Below are 20,599 nucleotides of genomic sequence, written 5' to 3'. Positions count from 1 at the left end.
CATAAATATACTTTAAATACTTGCAAACTGAACCAGTTATAACCAAAGCATTTCTATCACAACCAAGGAATGGAAAGCTGGTTACAGTTAACAAAAGATCACAATGCTGAAATTAACAATAAAAAAAAAAACCCATCAGCTCCTGGAAACTGAACAACATACTTTTAAACAATAAATGGGTAATGGATGAAATAAAAAAATGAAACTGTGGAATTTCTAGAACCTAATGACAATAAGGACGCATCGTACCAAAACTTATGGGACACAATGAAGGTAGTCCTCAAGGGAAAATTCATAGCACTAAATGCCTTCATAACAAAAACAAAGATCTCAAATCAATAACCTCTTCCGGTTAAGATGGCGGCATAGGTACCACGCCAAAGCAGCCTAGGGGGGAAAAAAGACCAAAAAAACTCAGCAAAATACACACTTTTACTAAAAAGTGAGGTGTATAGGAAATTGAAGCGGCAGCAGAGAAGTAGCAGAGCATCCAGAGCCTGCACAGGCGGGAAAAGCGGCTCCGGCAGCTCGGCCAACTGCCGAGGCCGAGGCACACCAGAAAGCCGCCAGGCTCGGCTCCAGCCGCAGGAAAAGCCAGGTGCCGGAGCTTTCCCTCACACTGCGCTCTCCGCAACTCGGGAAACGTGAGGGGAGAGCGGCTGCGGAGGAGCAGACCACGAGGTAGAAGAACGCTTGGAGCAGTGAGAGAACCAGAGCAGCTGCGGCTCCCTCCCCTCCCCCACCGCCTGAGCCCAGCTCCAGTGAACAGAACAGCAGCCCGGGACGCGGCCACACCAACAGCAGGACCCAAGCAGGAACAGAGTTCGACAGCAACATCAGTGGCTCCTGCACCGGTAGCAGTGGCCCCAGCAGCAGCAGACCCAGGAGTGGCAGCAGCAGCAGACTCAGCAGCAGCAGCTTCAGGGGGAGCAGCGGCAGTGGACACAGGAGCAGCAGCTTCAGCAGCAGTGGCAGCTACAGCAGCAGCAGAGGCAGCAGCAGCGGTGGGTCCAGCAGCAACACCTTCAGCAGCAGTGGCTACAGTCCCAGCAGGGGCAGCTTGAACAGCAGCAGTTCCAGCAGCAGGGGAGCTGATCTGCAGGGCCACACTTGGCAGGCTCAGTTTGCCCCGCAGGAAAAGCAAGTGCCCAGCTCCAGAAATCAGAACAGCAGCCCGACGGCCCAGGCAGCAACTTGACTGAGACCAAAATCATCCAAGGTAACTGGGATTGCACCAGGGAAGGGTCTCACTTGGTCGCAAGCTGACTTGGATCCCTCAACAGACCAGAAATCTTAACCTCAAATCAATAACCTAACCATCTACCTAAAGGCACTGGAGAAGCAAGAAGAATCCAACCCAAAAAGCTCCAGATGGAAAGAGAAAATTAAGATCAGAGCAAAAATTAATGAATTGGAAACTAAGAAAACAATTAAGAAAATTGACAAAACAAAGAGCTGGTTCTTTGAAAAAACTAAACAAGATTGAAAGCAAAAAAAAAGAGATGCTTCAAATTAACAAAATTAGAAATGAAAAAGGAGATCACAACAGACACAAGAAACAACAGGACTTATTTAAAAAACCTCTACTCCATAAAACAGGGTAATATGGAAGAAATGGAATAATAAAATATATTCACAAATAATAGCCAAACATTAGTATGTATATAAAACAAAATATACATTAAATCTAATAAAGTAAGAGTATGTTTATATTTAAATTGAATGTATAGTAACATCAGTGAAAATATCTAAGCAATTATTAAGCATCACTATGTAAGGTTCATACAGACAGCATCAAAAGGCTCCAGATAACTTGGGAAGTTAATCAACTTGCTTAAGATCATACTGTGGCTAATGACAGCACCAGTTCAGGCATGCAAGCACTTAGAAGAAAACCCTAATCAACAAACCTATCTCTGTGTATTAAAGACAAGGACACAATAATGTAAGTAAGTTGTAAAACTAAGCGAGTAAGCATGTTACATTTCTCATTTGAAGTCTAAAAGTAAAAACAAAATTTAAGACTACAATGATAGTTAATTATGTTTATTGCTCCCTTAAACATAATGATCAAAATGAAAAGAAGATAAATATACTTCCATTTCTTACCTGCACAGCCAAAAGCCAAATGATATCTGGAAGAAGGGCTGAATTTCACACAGCACACATTAGCCTTTGCTTCAATGCTTGCCACTGAATTGTCTAAGTTGGTAGACCACAGCTTCACTAAGGAAAAAACAACCAAAGCAAAAATACATTACCAAATGTTTCTATAGTTTGGAAAGCCTGGTACAGCAGATCTTGTGTGTGTGTGTGTGTGTGTGTGTGTGTGTGTGTGTGTGTGTATGCACCAATATATAAAACATTTTCTTTTAAGATAACAATAAAATTTAAGTTGAATGGTTGAATAATATAACTTTTTGAATCTAAGGGCTGATTTCCAATGTCAAAAATATCAACACATACAAGCAATGACCTTAAACTGAGAAGACATATGAACCCACAAGATGACACAGAATAAAATAACCTTCCTATAGTAAGGTGGTACCTCAATTTATATGTATTCATTTTGGTGTTTAATTTTTTTGTTGGGTGTTCAAGAAGTCTATCCATATGCCTAGGACACATGTATTAATAAGAGTGAGCACAAGTGTGCACATGAGACTGCATACATGTGAATATCATAGGCCGATTTCAGATGTTGGCTCTCCTTTTCCATCTTATTTAAGGCAAGATCTCTATTTGCAGCTACATTCAAGATGCTGCTGCTGTCTCTGCCTCTGTTCATGCTGTATGCATGCAAGAATTACAAATTCTACATGTAAAGTATCTGGTTCTATGTGGGATCTGGGAATCTGACTCCAAGTATTCACACTAATGTGGCACACAGGTAGTCTACTGAGTCATCTCCCCATCCCCATTTCAGTACTTTTTAGCATAGAAAGTATATATATTCAGTTATATTTTCATGAATGAGAGACACGGTAAAATAAAAACATCTTAAAAAACTTTCAACCTCCTGTTATCTTTCAATGAAGAATTTCAAGACTGAAAGAATTTTATATAAGGTTTTGTTTATATGGGTTAAGCTTATTTAAAGTCATAAATTTCTCCAAATACATACATTTTGAAGTTATTTCTTTGGTAACTAGCCTGTTCCAGCCACTGATATTTTGAGGATTAATTTGAGATTTAACTGGAACAGATATTACCTGAAGCAGAGGTACAAAGATGAGCTGATTTACAAAGACAGAAAGGAAGAAAGGAAGGGAGGAAACAAGGAAAGAAAGAAACAGAAAGAAAAGTAAGCAGCACATACAGACTGGCACCAGGGGATGTTCTTGCCACCCGACATGCGCACACACACATATAAAATGGGCAATCAACTTAAATAGGCATTTCTCAAAAGAAGACATACAAAGCCAAAATGTATATGATAAGAAGTTCAACTTCATTCATTGATCATCAAGGAAAAGTAAATATCAAAACCAAAGTTAGTTATCATGTCCCTCCAGTAAGAATGAATAGAATCCCAAAGGCTAACAAATGCCAGTGAGAATGTGCAGCAAAGGGAACCTTTCTTGCACACTATTAGGAGGAATTTATAGTGGTCTTGAAAACATTATGTATGTTCCTCAGAAATTAAACAAATGACCATGATCCAGTAATCTCACTACTGGGTATAGATCCAAAGAAAATGAAATTAGTCTTTTTACTCCCAACACTATTCACAGCACTCAAGAAATAGAAAAAAGATGTGTCCATCAATTGATAAATGGAGTGTTCTGTCTGGAAAAAGCACATATGGTAGCCAAACTATGGGGTTTGATTTGACTAAGTGAGGTATACAAGTATCTAGCAAGCAAAAATGGGGCAAGTGACAGGTAAGTAACAGACCATCAAGGTAAGCACCATCTGGACCACAAAACAAACAATAAACTTAAAGAGACTGAAATCATAGAAAATGGGTTTTACAAACTTTGTTACAAATAAGTGCAGAAAGATTTCTGAAATTTTAGTCAACTCGGAAAATTTTTTAACTCAACCTAAAAGAATCCGTAGCTAAAAAAGGCATTAAAAAGAAAAAGAAAAACACACAGAATTTTAAATAGAAAGAAAAAAAAAATAAAACCCGGGAATATGTGGAATCAGCTAAAGCAGTGCTTACATGGAAAGGTAAAATGCTTCTTCTATCAGACAAGAGACAATCTCTAATCTGTGGCATAAGCTTAATAAGGAAGATAAAATAAGTCCATAGCAATAAGGAATTATTAATGTTTGAAAACAATCAACAAGGTGTTAGTGACTTCCCTAACAACCACCCAATGAAATGTTTTACATAAATAGAGAAAACAAATCAATGTAATTTGAAGAGATCTCAAATAGCCAAAATAATGTTGAAAAAGATCAGAGGGAGACTTAATACCTTGTGACTTCAAAACAGCACTGCAACAATCAGAACAATGCTGCACTGGAATAACACACATAAGAAGGCAGGCAATTGAAAGGTGAGAGAAACCAAACCCATGCACATACAATGAAATGACAAAGGTTCCTAGAATATTTGATAGGGAAAGGATAATCATGTTAATACAAGAAAAAAAAATTTCAAATCAGTCATCTTGTATAAACAACACTTCACTACAAGCAACAAATCCAACGAACATGAGGAGTCTGCTTTTACAAAGGAGACTTGAATAGACACATCTCGACACATAAATAGCAAATGCATACATTAAGAAGGATGTTTGATAGCACTAAATGGTAGAGAAATAGAAAATCCAAATAAGTTAATATTTTGTACTTACAGGATCTTTATTTATTAGCACTACAGGCACTACCGATGGGAAGACAACATGGCATACCTACTATGAGAAACAGGATGATAGTTTTCATCCTGCCTAACCCAAATCAGACAACACTAAAAAATGCAGAGATACTGGGTGTGGTGGCACATGCCTTTAATCCTAGCACTCAAGAGGAAAAGGTAGGGCAATCACCATGAGTTCAAGGCCACTCTGAGACTACAGAGTGAATTCTGGGTCAGCCTGGGCTAGAATGAGACCCTACCTCGAAAAAACAAACAAATAAACGACAACAACAAAAAACCCCAGAGAGTACCATAGGGAATAGCAATTTACTGAGGAGTAAAACTAAAAGAACATAAAGCAAAGACATAAAGAATTATTTATAGTCCCATGTAGACTGCACCACTGTCCACAAGTCAAAAGGTGACTTTTATGTCTAAGAAAAAGGAAAAGGCCTAACATGACATAAATATTCCAATGCTAGAATTAGTCTTGCCTATCTAATCATTAATCTGGAAGTTATAGAAAGAATAAAAGAAAAGGGAAATAAAGTAAGGTTGCTAATTATAAGGTAAAAGAAATCCACAGAAAGCTCTTTATAAACCTAACAGTGAAAAGAGCCATAATAAAATGGGGTAGTAAGAATAACCAAAAACAAAAAACAATGAAGCTAGATAATAAAAATGGAATATTTAATACTCAAGTAGTAATCACTATTTACCCAAGCTCATGCAAGCAACTCTAAATTAACTCATTGGGTCACCAAAAAAAATTGTGGGGTGTCCCCCATAAACACATTTTTTTTTGAATACTTGGTCCTCAGGTGATGGCAATTTAGGAGGTAGAGCCTTGCTAAAAGAGGCATGTAACTGGGTATGGGCTTTGGGGTGTTGTAGGAAGCTCCATTTTGACAGAACTTAGCTCCTTCTCTTGCAGCTCACTCTCTTCCACCTGCCGCAGCAAGAAGTGATGTTCAGACTTGGTTCTGCCATATATCCTTGCCATCATGAAGCCTCTTCTCAAAACTATAAACCACAATTAACCCTTTTCTCCAATCAGTCACTTCTGGTAGGGTGTTTTTCTCAGTAATGCAAAGTGACCTACAACATAAGTTAAACTGGCAAAAGAGATATAGAAGTTTGCCTCAAAATATAATAAACAGGACATGCCAGTATGTACTGGAATTTATTATAAACCGGAATACAGAATAGTCTAAGTGTTGGAGTATCTCAAAGACCTGGTTATGAGATGACAGCTATTTTTAATGAAATCATGTGGCACTGAGCCATAAAACGCCATTATGATGAGGATGTATCCCATTAATTTTTCCTTCACTCATAAACTTCCTGCTGTTTGGACCATCAATCAGTAATCACAAAGGACCACCATGAATTTCGATATATATTCATATATCTGCCAATAAAAGGAGTATAAAATGCTGAGGAAAAAACTATACCTTTTGCATCGTCAGAACCTGAAGCCAAAAGTTTAGGATCCATCAAGTTAAAGTCAACACTCCAACACCTCTTCTCATGCTCCTGGGTACAGAAGGAAGAAAAGGTACTTAAGATCTAAATGCTCTCTGTTAAGCAAAAACAAAACAAAACAGCTCCAACATATTACTGGAGAAAGAGAACATGATATGAAAGCAAGTGAAAAACAACCCAGAGTAATATAGTTATAAAACTTTATATGTCTATAATTAATGCTTTTACAAACTTAATTTATATATTCTAAAATCTAAGTTTGAATAACTCGTAACAATATTTGGTGTTATTACAGAGGTATAATGCTAACTGCTTCAGATTCGCAATGCCCCTTTGTTTAAAAAAAAAAGCAAAAGAAGGGAAGTTAGGGAGATGGTTCAGTGGCTACAGGGGCTTTCTCTGCAAGCCTTGTGACTGAAGTTCCTATCTCAAGAACCCACATAAAGCCAGATGCAAAGTGGCATATGCTTCTATAAACCCAAGGTGTCTATGGAAATGGGAGGCCGAGTTAGGAGAACCCCATCACTTGAACTGATAGCTAGTTAGCCCTTTCCAGTGGCAAACAAGAGAGTGTGTCCTCCACAAGTTAGACAGAGGACCAACAAACAGTCTAGCATTGTCTTCTGACCTGCACACATACATGCCCATACACAAATAAATTTAAAACTTTGAAAAAGAAACCAAACTGCAAATGTAGCATAATCAGTACTTACCTGATAGACTTTGGACCTCTGTCCTGTAAATCCATCCCATAGTATAACAGTGCCTTCATAATCACTGCTAGCTAATAGGTTCTTATGGTAACTACTCCAACTGATACAGCTGAATGAAAGAAAAAGTTAAAAATTAACTTACCTATAAATAAACAGCAGTGGGATGTAAAGAATTTTAATGTATTTAGAAAAATGACCCTTCCTTAAAATGGTCTCTTATCAGTTTACAGTAATTACCCTGATCACAAAACAAGAGATATTAGTACCTACATTTTCCAATTGCCATCAATATCAAATGACCTTTACCTCATTTTACTCTGATCAAGTGTAAGACACATGTATTAGACCTTTCAGACCTACATCTTTGAGCCTTGAGCAACTTCAGCTAGTTATGGTACTGTGCCACAAAGTGTTATATATTTTTACATGTTTCATAACAGAACAGGTAGTAGCTATGGACCAAGTATTCTGCTAAGTATATTAAGATGCTTTAAAAATAAAAATTTATGGGCAGGAAAGATGGCTTAGCAGTTAAAGAGCTTGCCTGCAAAGCCAAAGGACTCAGGTTCGATTCCTCAGGACCCACGTAAAGCCAGATGAACAAGGGGGCACATGCATCTAAAGTTCATTTGCAGAAGCTAGAAGCCCTGGTGCACCCATCTCCCTCCCTCCATGCCTCTTTTTCTCTCAAATAAATAAATAAAAATAAAAACAACTTAATGCAATAGGAGGCACTATTTATGAATCCATGTGATAAGTAAGAAGCATAAAATAACTAAGAGGGCAGACTCTAGAATTAAACTTCCATAGTCTGAATGCTGGATAATCTCAAGAAAGTCATTCCTTGTCTCAGAATTCTTGGTCATTAAATGGACAATGCTGGTAACCATCTTATAGGTCCACTGAATAAAAAACACTTAACACAATGCTTAGCATTTCAGAATTTAATACAGTCTCATGGTTTATACTGTTACTTAGGAGATAAACAATAATAGATTCTCAAGAATAAGTGCCATGAATGAATGGAATGGCTCATAAATCATCTTCATTGGGTACTTTTGTGAATGAATTAGGAAACAAAAAACCCTATAGAAAATTATTGAAAGATCATTAACACTTGCTGTATTATTAACATTAATAAGATGCATATATATACATATATACACATCAACAGATATATGACAGATGCTAGAGATACCATAGGTTAACATCTTTAATCTGAAATATTCCAAAATCTAAAACAAAGACAAGAAAAGAGAAAAAGAAAAAGATAAAAGGAAGAGTTCATTCTAGATACCCTCATATTTGGGAAGACATTATAACTTCTAATATTTTTAATACTCCTTGTTTGACATGCAGTTATGATTTATAATTCCTAATAAATAAAGCTCAAATAATACTCCCAATAAAAAGCAAAATTTTTGTTAAAGAAATTCTTAAAATTGCTAACAATAACTGATTAGTGCAGGCTATGAGTAATATTTCTGACTTTCAGATACTACTCACAGGCAACAGTAAATACTAGTCCCCGCAGAGAAAAAGTCATATATATATATATATATATATATATATATATATGAAAAATATTGTGTTATAAATCAATAAACACACAGTACATTTATAGCATCCACCATAAGAAGTAAGAAGTCTCATGCTAAAATAAAATAATCTTACAGTAACTACTAATACCAACTGCTATATACATACTACATCATGCCAAGAAAATAATATAATTACCTGATTTTGGAATTGCAGGTCATTTCATTCTCAGGGTAATGAATATCCACTGCATCCTGGATGACTGTGCCATATTCATAGACTTTAATCTTCTTTGTAACTCCAGCAATTGCAAAATAGTCACAATCCCGGTCAAATTCAATACTGAGGGGGTAAAAAGCATATACCTGATTTAGTAAGACTACTCTCCTAACATTATGATATTACAGTAACAACTTTTCAGAATATTTTATATTTTTTAAAGTGACTGTACCGATTAGATGACTACTTGAAATGCCATCAAGTTATGCTAGGCCTCGTTTTCAGAATAAGTCATCAAAACCTATAAACTCCAAGTACTTTAGAAATCTGAATATATCTGCTTAAGGTTGTACCTTTGCCTAGGCACTTGGCATGTTTATTGGCTTGGTTCTAGTAATCTATTACAGCTTAGTGAGAAAAAGATTTGTTTTAAAATACTGTCAACAGAAAATTATAATTTTTTTCATAAGTTCATATTTTTCTTGCCATTTGCAGGTATCATAGATTCAAGGCATTATGTGTTATTTTAAATAATACTTTAAATAAATAAATGAACAAACAATGATGCTCATGGGTGCCAAAGGAACAAAATACAACCAAAAATGGAGCTACTTTATCCACCAGGGAAATGCAACACAAAACTATTTTGAGATTCCATTTCACTCTGGTCAGAATGGCAATCAAATGACAACAAATGATGGTGAGGGTGTGGAGAAAGAGAAGAGGTACTCTTATTCACTGTTGGTGTGAGTATAAAATGGCACAGCTATTGTGGAAGTGTGGAAGGCCTCTCAAATAGCTAAAAGTAGATTTATCATGTGACACAGCTATACCACCCCTGGGAATATATATATCTTTGTCCATGTTTATTGCTGCTCTACTCACAACAGCTAGGAAATGGAATCAGTCTAGACAGTTTCCAACTGATGAATAAATAATGAGGATATGGTACATATATACACGGTGGAGTTTTATTCAGCTGTAAAAAAGTATTATAAAATTTGCAAGAAAATGGATGGAGTTGGAAAACATTAAATTGTGAGGTAATCCAGGCTCAGAAAGACACATACACACACACTTTTTCTTTCATATATGGAACCTAGCTTTGGACTTTTATATTTGTATGTAAGCTGGAGTAAGACTCAACCGAGACCTGGAAGCTAGAAAGTGGCCACAGGCAGATGAGAAGGAAGGGCTTAAGAGAATAGCTAGTATGTAAGTGGAGAAATGGAATACTGGAGGTTGTAAGGTTTATGTGACGTCAAGGAAGGGGAATATGGAAACCTAACTCTTTGTTTAAAAAAAGTAATGGGGGCAGGCACTGGGAAAATAGTTTACCAGTTAAGGCATTTGCCTGCAAAGCTTAAGGACCCCAGTTGGAGAGATGGCTTAGTGGTTAAGGCCTTTGTTTGCAAAGCCAAAGAACCCATGTTTGATTCCCCAGGAACCACATAATCCAGATGCACAAGGTGGTGCATGCATCTGGAATTCATTTGCAGCAGCTGGAGACCCTAGCATGCCCATTCTCTCTCTCTCTGTCAAATGAATAAATTAAACTAAATTAATATTAAAAATACATTATAGGGGCTGGAGGTATAGCTCAGCAGTTAAGGCATTTGCCTTAAAAGGACCAAGGTTGGGTTCCCCAAGACCTACATTAGCCAGACGCACAAGGGGGCACATGCATCTGGAGTTCGTTTGCAGTGGCTGGAGGCCCAGGCACACCCATTCTCTCTCTCTCTCTGTCAACTAAATAAATAAATAAAAATAAAATATTAAAAAAATACATTACAAACAAGTATGAAAACTGTCAATAATAAATCTTAAATGTGAATCAATCACATATGGGAATTGATAAGTGACAACTTTTTTTTTTTTTTGAGGTAGGGTCTCACTCTAGCCCAGGCTGACCTGGAATTCACTATGGAGTCTCAGGGTGGCCTTGAACTCACAGCAATCCTCCTGCCTCCCAAGTGCTGGGATTAAAGGCATACATCACCATGCCCGGCTAAGTGACAACTATTGTGAGAAAATAAATTGAAATAGGGTCATCCCATATTACAAAATAGGGATCCTTGACATTTTAGACATCTAAATATTAGGAGTAACAATAACCTGGATATGAGCAGCTAGAAAATTTCAGTTAAGAAAATATGATTTTCTTCTTATATATATTTTGTACTAGGAAACACTTGAGAGTGACTTAGATTCCCACTCTACAACATATTCAACAAAGGCAATGAATATGTTTTTCCTCTCCACTTTAATTTGTCAAAATGGCAAGTAAAATAGTAAAAATATATATTTAAAGGAACAAATGTGGAATCTAGTAAGCTCATTTATAGTTTTTTTTTTTTTAAGCAATCCTTTCTCTTCTTAGGATTGCATATGTAACAAACAAAAACAAACACACAGAAAGTATGGTTTCAGAGTTGATGCCAATAATTTAGTAGGCCAAATCACAAATCATATTTCTTGTGTGAAGATGAAACTATAATGTATAAAGATTAAACACCTAAACTCTGATAAAATTATATATGAATGCTGTCTTCTATGCAAGAATTTATTTCTATCCAATGAGTAGACACTATACTGCATATATTAGGCATTGGTGAAATACATGGAAATACAAACTCCTATATTATATACACATACTTCTGTGATGTGTGTGTATTGGAATGCAGTGCTGGTGGAGAGCAAACCCAGAGCCTTGCAGATACTAAGTACATGATATACTGAACAGATTACCTGTGATATTCTTTTGGAGAATAGTCACTGCTTAGTTAATAACTTAATAAGCTGATAATTAATTATGGCTTCAAATCCTTAAATTTATGAATTTTATAAAACCATAATTTAGTTAGATGTCACCCACTATAAACACAATAGAGTAACTATGCCCTTTAATAAAATTTGACTAGATAGTAATGCAATGGATTTGTTTGTACAATAACCTTAGTTACTGCTGCCTCAGCTATTATTTTGTACACTACAGATCCTAACACAGCATAATTATAGTGATGTCTACTATTCATCTATACCATTTAAAGTTACACTCATAGCCTCTCATCACTGAATAAAAAGCAGTACTCTGTCTGGTAAATGACAGTAATTAGAATTGAAATCCTAGGGGCTGGAGAAATGGCTTAGCAATTAAGGCACTTGCCTGCAAAGTCTAATGACCCGGGTACAATTCCCCAGTACCCATGTAAAGCCAGATAAACAAAGCGGCATATGTGTTCATTTGCAGCAGCTGGAGGCCCTCCCGTATCATTTTTCTCTGTCTGTGTTTCTTCTATCTCTCTCTGCTTGCAAATAAGTAAATAAAATATATTTTAGAAAATAATTGAAATCCCGTCTTTAAGGATATTTTGCTATATGTCTAGGACTTCAAAATGAATCTGTTATCTCTAAATAATTTCCTTCTACCTATAAACATGCATAGCTAACAAATACATAGTATGCTAGGGTTTAGAGAGATGGCTCAGTGGACAAATCACTCATTCACTGCTCAAGCCTGAATAACTGAGTTCAATGCCCAGAACCCACATAAAAACAGGAAGCCACGGTGGACTTCTATAATCCTACCATTCTGACAGCCTCCAGGAAGTTTGTGGCAAGCACAGGAACAGTAGAATAAGACCTAGAAAGAGAAACCTGTCTAACTGAGGTGGGGTATTAAGGACTGACCCCAAAAGTTATCCTTTGACCTCAAAACACAAACCATGGAACCTGTGTGCCTGCACTCTCACACAAACATAACATTTTTAGAAAATAGTATTCTAACATACAGGTGCAAAAATGTTACTAGGAAACATACCATTGGAAAAAGATTAGTTTTTTAAAATTTAATTTCATTCATGTGTGTGAGAGTGAGAATGGGCATTCCAGGGACTTTAGCCACTGAACATGAACTCCAGATGCATATGCCATCTTGTGCATCTGGCTTACATGGGTCTTGGGGAATTCAATCTGGGTACTTTGGTTTTGCAGGCAAACACCTTAACTGCTAAGCAATCCCTCCAACCCAAGATTAGTGTTTAGTAAAAATCTAAACACTATCCTATATTAACAATTTGAAAATAGTGCAGGGAGAAGATTAACACACACAAAAAATACTCTTTTAAAAGATCTAATATGATGGCCTACATATGTCTACTATTACCTACATATATGGATATCTTATTATTCCAGTTCTCTCCTTTTACAACTCAGATTATTATTTAACTACATTAGTTCATTCTGGCAGAAAAAATAATTCTGTTTAGATTCCACTTCTGTAATTTTCTTGTATTTTGGCCATTTGGGGAGTCAAGCATGACAGTTCATGTCCGTATTTCCCAGTACTCATACAGACTGAGGCCAGATGTTTGAGATTAGCCTAAGAGATGAAAAAGAGGGCTACAGAGATGACTTAGCAGTTAAGGTGCTGGCTTATGAAGCCTAAGCACCCAATTCCATTCCCCAGAACCCATGTAAGCCAGATGTACAAGGTGGCACATGAGTCTGGAGTTCATCTGCAGTGGCTGGAGGCCCTGACATGTCCATTCACTCTCCTCCTATCTGCCCCTTTCTGTCATAAATAAATAAATAAGTAAATAATAGTGTGTTTCTTTTTAAGGAAAGGAACAGAAGATATCAACCACCTAGCAGTTTACTTAAAAATCAGTCGTACAGCCAGGCACAGTGGCTGATATCTATAGTTTCAGCAGCCAGGAGGCTGAAGCAGGAGGACCACCATGAGTTTGATGGCAGCCTGAGCAACAGAGTGAATTTCAGGTCACCCTGAAATAGCTAGACCCCTCTGCAAACAAAGAAACAAATATAAAAAAACAAAAATCTTGAGGTACTAAAATCTTTTGCAGTTTAAAACCTGTAGTTTTTAATAAAAATACTGATGAAAGCCAAGCATGTTGTCACATGCCTTTAATCCCTGCACTCAGAAAGGAGACAAAGGAGGATCACTGTGAGTTAGAGGACATACTGAGACTACTTAGTCACTCTGAGACTACCTAGCCTGAGCTAGAGCAAGACCCTACTTCAAAATAAAACAGAAAAAACAATCAAACACCCCTCCCAAAAATGTTGATGGAAAAATATAAAGAAAATAACTTGCAGCCTTTGTTTTAAAATACAAGTACTTCCAACACACTAAAACTCAGGATTTCCGAGCTCCAAATATTGACCCATGTGGTTCCTTGTCTGTGACAGATTTAATTATTATCTATTCCCCACAACAAACAACATCAGATTCTAGTAACAGAGCATGTAATAGTGAAATGAACACTAGCTTTTGGATGTTGAGACGGATGGCCTCATCTTTAACAGGATATTTTAGCTGCTTTTATGACAAAGTCTTATAAGAACAAATCAGGGAAAGTTTCACGATGACTAATAGGGAACGAAAATAAAAGGTAAGCAAGCTGGAAACATTATTCAATTAAATTCAGGAAAGAATTATAAAACATCCTCCAACTGTTAAACAAAAAATTATTTCTGCCATCTGCTATGACTAGTAACTATGAAAACTTACTGAAATAATTCAATTTCGTAGGATTTGCTTTTGATTTACAAAGCGCACAAATAACTGTCCTTTGGTGGGGGGGGGGGATACTGGGAACTTAACACATAGAAATAAACTGTACATTTCTTTCACATTTTTAAATACCTCAAATGTTTCAAAAAGCATGACTAATGTTAACAGTTGAAAAACACAATTCCACTGCAGGAAAAGAATTCTTTGTCAAAAATGTGTAAATCAAGTGATTAAGCATCAAGTGTATGATTACATGAACACAAAGCCAAGCCTACAGAGAATACTTCAAGGAGTATCCCACACAGAAGAGTCAAATAACCAATCTCAAGAGCCTATAAGATGATGATCACAATAACCAAAACTAGACCAGTATCAAAAACGTACAAAACACAGGAAAGCACCAAACCCATTAAACACCCCATTATGGCAAGGATTAAATTGAACCTCACAGTTATCTCCTTAAATATCAATGGTCTTAACTCACCCATCAAAAGACACAAGTTAATGGGTCTAGAAAGATGGCTTAGCGGTTAAGCGCTTGCCTGTGAAGCCTAAGGACCCTGGTTCGAGGCCCGATTCCCCAGGACCCACATTAGCCACATGCACAAGGGGGTGCAAACGTCTAGAGTTCGTTAGCAGTGGCCAGAAGCCCTGGTGTGCCCATTCTTTCTCTCTCTGCCTCCTCTCTGTCTGTCACTCTCAAATAAATAAAAATAAACAAAAAAATATATATTTTTTTAAAAAGACACAAGTTAAAAGGGTAGATCAAAAAATATAAAAAAAGGACCCTTCTATTTGCTGTCTTCAAGAAACCCACTTCACACATCAGGAACCCCACCAGCTCCTGAAAACTAACCAATACACTTTTAAACAATGGAAGAAATCAACAGCGGAAGAAATCCAAAACATAAACTGTGAAATTCCCAGAATTGAATGATAATGACATTACAACTTAACCAAAACTTAATGGGACACAATGAAGGCAGTGCTAAGGGGAAATTTCATAGCATTAAATGCCTTCATAATAAAGACAGAGAGATCCCAAATTAATAACTAATTGTCCAAGGACATTGGAAAAACCAGAAGAACCTTAAGAGCTCTAGATGGAAAGAAATAATCAAGATCAAAGCAGAAATTAAAGAATTGGAAACTTAAGACAATTAAAAACAACCAATGAAATGAAAAGCTGGTTCTTTGGAAAAATAAACAAGATTGATACAGCCCTGGCAAATTTGATGAAAAAAAAAGAAAGAAGTCTGAAATTAATAAAATCAGAAATGAAAAAGAAGAAATCACAACAGACATCAATGAAATTGGATGAATCATCAGGGCACACTTCCAAAAGAGCTACTCTACAAAATTGGATGGTCTGGAAGAAATGGATGAATTCGTAGACATATACCACCTACCAAAACTAAACTCAGACCAGATTAATCTCAACAAACCTATCACAACCATGGAGATTGAAAAGGTAATCAAAAACTTCCCCCAAAAGAAAAGTCCAGGACCAGATGGCTTCTCGGCCAAATTCTATCAAACCTTCATTGAAGAATTGAAAACAATTTTTCTCAAGCTGTTTCACATAATCGGAGACCAGGGCATCCTTCCCAAGACCTTTTATGAAGCTAGCACCACCCTAATACTAAAACCAGACAGATATGCAACAAGAAAACTATAGGCCTATATCCGTGATGAATTTGGATGCAAAAATCCTGAATAGCATCCTCACAAACCAAATTTAACAACACATCAAAAGCATTATCCACTTTAATCAAGTAGGCTTCATTCCAGGGATGCAGGGATGGTTCAACATAAGAAAATCTGTCAACATAATACACCACAGAAACAAACTTAACCGTAAGAACCACATGATCATCTCAAATAGATGAGAGAAGACCTTTAACAAAACACAACACCACTTTTTTTTTTTTTTTTTGGTTTTTCGAGGTAGGGTCTTACTCTAGCCCAGGCTGACCTGGAATTCACTATGGAGTCTCAGGGTAGCCTCAAACTCATGGCAATCCTCCTACCTCTGCCTCCCGAGTGCTGGGATTAAAGGTGTGCACCACCATGCCCAGCAACAACACCACTTCTTGATCAAAACACAGGAAAGAACAGGCATGGAGGGTTTAGAACTCAACACAATAAAGGCTACATATAAAGAACATAAAGCCCAAGTAATACTTAATGAAGAAAGGTTCAAGGACCAACCAGAGGTCTAAGCAAACACCCTGACAGGATGTACATGCCAATGCAATAATGGCACACAGCCTTGGTGGGTAATCAATAGCTTTCTGATTGGCTAACAGATTCACTCAGTTTATAGGAGACCATATCTGGAATTGAGAACCAGATCAGAATCCTATGGAGACAAAGATTATGCTCTCTAGTGTCAAGCTCTCATTAGTCTTTGGGTAAAAGAAGGGTTATATACATCAAATTCTCCCTAAATTAACAATGGATATCTCATTTAAACTATGCTGACTTCACTCTCCATTGGAGAATTTGCTCTTATTTTTCAAAAGGTAGCAAGACTAAAGGAGATAAACTACCCCTTGCACTTCAGCCAAGCCAGAGTTGAAAGCACATAGGAAATGGGGAGATAAGCAAGAATACTGCTCCCATGGTGAAACTGATAATTAGTGCCAGGGGGAAGGAAACAGACCCTGAGGATATACAGAGGCTCCTAAGAGCTCATCAATGGACTTAAAACTCATTCACGCTGGGCGTGGTGGCACACACCTTTAATCCCAGCACTTGGGAGGCAGAGGGAGGATTGCCATGAGTTCGAGGCCACCCTGAGACTCCATAGTGAATTCCAGGTCAGCCTAGACCAGAGTGAGACCCTACCTCGAAAAACCAACAAAACAAAACAAAACAAAACAAAAAACCTCATTCACCGTGGCTCAGGAATTATGATTTTTTGGAAGCGGGGACAGAAAGATTTTAAGAGCCACAGGTTGAGACATCATGCCCAGAGGCATCCCCTGCTCCCAACTGTTCTCACAATGCAAGAACCACAACTCCATAATGAAAACCTGCAACCACACTAAGGAGATCTCAATGGAATGGGAACAGAAACAAGGAAAGAGATGGTACCAACACATGATGTATCCATACGAATTATGTTGTTAATAATAATTATGATAAAAATACTGGGTTGGAGAGATGGCTTAGCAGTTAAGGCACTTGCCTGCAAAACCTAAGGACCCAGGTTCAATTCCTTGGTAACCACATAAGCCAGATGCACAAGGTGGCACATGCATCTGGACTTTGTTTCATTAAAAAAAAAAAAGATTTAAAGAAGAGTCACAGAAGCTATTATCAAAGAAAAAGACTAAGTTTATAAAGTGACCATTATAATGAAAAGACATGAACAGATATTTCATGTACATATAGATAAAATTAATTAAAATTGGTGTCATTTAATAGACATTCTCTCAAACTAGTCTTCATAATTATAACTCCCATAACACATATAGTACTATGCGTCACTGCTTTACACACCATACATAAATAAATCTCCAGGGTTCTACTATTTACATAGTAAGGAACTGGCCCATGGTTCTATCAATTCACCATCATGCGTTTTCAGAGTCTAGTCTCAATCATGATTTAAAATGTCCGCTTAATGAGAAAAATTAGGTAAGTCTCTAAAGAACACATTTGTAGGCAAGAATATTACAAAACAATGTGTTATTTTATACATAATATTAATAGTAATAAGATAATTCACTTGGGCAGCAAGTGAAACAGAGCATGGTAGTCTGGGTTTATAACTAAAAGAAGGGCAAATGTTCAATGAAAAGACAATTCAGAGCTCAATGATAACTGAGGTTCACAGAATAACAACAAAAAACGATGAATGCATATTCTTCAGTCAAAGATGCAACAAATCTGTTATGTTTTAGTTAGTGAAAAGTCAAGATACACTGCGCTACTGCAAAAGCTTTATTCCCATCATCTACTCCTAGCTGCTTCTTTTCCAACCCATTTAAAAGACTGATTTGTACTAACTCTCCAAAAACATGGTTTTACTACCTTAATCCTCATGTACTATTATGTAAAACTCAAGTGTTAACTCTTATGAAGATCCTTTACATTGCAGCTTGAAAGTTATCTTAATTTATTTTAAAAAATAGGAGCTGAAGAGATGGCTCAGTGGCTAAGAGATAGCTTAAGCACAAGAGCCTCTCCAGCATAGATCACCACATCCAACTCCCCAGAACCTATCTGAAAAGCTGTGTTTGGTCACCACATACACCTGGAACCCCAGTCTATGGGCATGGTGGCCAGCAGACAGGAGAACCACTGGGGATCCTAAGTTTAAAAAAGACAGCAGCTCTGGGTTGAGGAAGAGACTGTTACTAGGAAATCTGAGGATGCGTAACTAAAAGTGTATACCCAATGTCCTTCTATGGCATCTGAACACACAGGCATGGGGCATGTATCTGCACACACATATGCATGCACCATACGTCATAAATGAACCATGACACACACATACACTACACAAATACAAAACAAAAAAAAATTTACTACTGAACACTTATTATGCATCAGATGTAGGAACTTGGCAGAAAGTAAGAGAGAAAAGGACCCTACTTTGGGGTAGGGGTTAGGAAATGTATCAATGGGAAAAGTGCTTGCACTGTTAAATATGAGGACCTGAATATGGCTCCCTAGAAAACAGGTAAAAGCCGGGTGTGGCCGTATGTACCTGTAATCTCAGCACAATGTATATATGTGGTGCATACACATGAGTGCTCATGTGCACATTTGAAGAGGCAAGAGAATGTTGACTGTCCTCCTCTGTAACTCCTTTGCATGTTTCCCTGAGACAGTCTCATGGTTTGTTTTATTTATTTATTTATTGCTAAAGTGGCTGAGCAGTACATTCAAGTGGTTCTCCAATCTCTACTCACCACAGTACTAGGGTAACAGGTAGGCATGGTCATCCCCAGATGCTTATGTGGGTGTTGGGGAATGGAATTCAGACAGCATCATGAACTCATACTTACGGGGCAAGTACTCTTATTACTCACTGAGCCATCTTCCTAGCACCTACAACATTTTGAGCTTACCATGCAAAAAAGAAGCCCTGGTTTCAATTTCTAGCACCCATGAAAAAAGACTAGCTGGGCAGATCACATCTATAACCCGAACTCTGAGAGCAGCAGACATGTGGATGACTGGGACTTACTATCCAGCCTATCACCTAGAGCACTCCAGGTTCAGTGAGACCCTGTTACAAGGAAATAAGGAAGAAGAGATCATCCTCTAGCCTCCATATACATAGGCACAAGGCACGCATCTGGGCACATACCCATGTACCATATGAGTACAGACCACATATACTGTGCACAACATGCTTTGCAAGACTGGTCCTTGGAAAAATTCTATAATGAAATCTTACCTTCTGCAATCCCCTTTATCTCATTATTACCTAGCCCCAGAGAATCAACAACTTTAAACAATAATAAAATAAAGTCAGGCATGGTGGAACACGCGTTTAATCCCAGCACTTGGGGGCCAGAAAAAGGAGGATCATTATGAGTTCAAGGACACCGTGAAACTACATAGTGAACTACAGGTCAGGCTGGACAAGAGCAAGACCCTATCTCGGGGGGGGGGGGGGAAATATATATATATACATACACACACACACAAACTCACACACACAAACACATACATATACACATATATATGTGTATGCATGCTTATGTGTATATGTATTTCTGACCAAGAGAATGCTCATTGGTAGGTATCTTTAAAAATACATCTTTTGGGGCTAGAGAGATGGCTTGCCTGTGAAGCCGTAGGACCCCAGTTCGAGGCTCGACTCCCCAGGACCCACATTAGCCAGATGCACAAGGAGGAGCACGTGTCTGGAGTTCGTTTCAGAGGCTGGAGGCCCTGGCGTGCCCATTTGCTCTCTGTCTACCTCTCTTCTCTATCTTTCTCTCTGTGTGCTTGCAAATAAATAAAATTAAATTAAAATAATACATCTTTTCTTTAGAAATCATATTAAAAATCACTGTAAATTTAGATCCTCACTGGCTGCTACCATAAACTGATAATTTAGAAGAAATTTTTTATAAACAGCTATACAATCATTACTATTAATTTGGGGTAAGTTACAATGCTTTCCCTTACTTCAATTTCCTTATCAATGAAACAGGATTAACAAGAGTATTTTATGCCCTAGAATTGATGTCAAATTAAATGACTTACTATCCTATGCACAAAATAAGTAATCCAGTGGTTGGGGAAATGGCTCAGTAGACAAAAGGCTTG

General features: G+C 37.4%; 1 protein-coding gene across 2 annotated transcripts in view; it reads right to left on the bottom strand.

Annotated features, from left to right (window-relative positions):
• The window catches only part of Cop1 (COP1 E3 ubiquitin ligase), a 115,206-nt gene that overhangs the window by 32,836 nt on the left and 61,771 nt on the right, over nt 1–20,599 (bottom strand). For both annotated transcript variants that reach the window (XM_045159386.1, XM_045159390.1), the window contains exons 12-15: nt 8,746–8,889; nt 7,009–7,117; nt 6,265–6,346; nt 2,110–2,226 (exon numbers count right to left, since the gene is read on the bottom strand). In XM_045159386.1, coding sequence (XP_045015321.1) covers nt 2,110–2,226; nt 6,265–6,346; nt 7,009–7,117; nt 8,746–8,889 — 452 coding nt within the window. The remainder of the gene's footprint in view (nt 1–2,109; nt 2,227–6,264; nt 6,347–7,008; nt 7,118–8,745; nt 8,890–20,599) is intronic.

The sequence above is a fragment of the Jaculus jaculus genome, chromosome 1 (genome assembly GCF_020740685.1).
Source record: "Jaculus jaculus isolate mJacJac1 chromosome 1, mJacJac1.mat.Y.cur, whole genome shotgun sequence".
NCBI classification, from domain to species: Eukaryota; Metazoa; Chordata; class Mammalia; order Rodentia; family Dipodidae; genus Jaculus; species Jaculus jaculus.
Note: the sequence above shows the minus strand (reverse complement) of the source record. Positions and strands in the feature narration are given on the sequence as shown.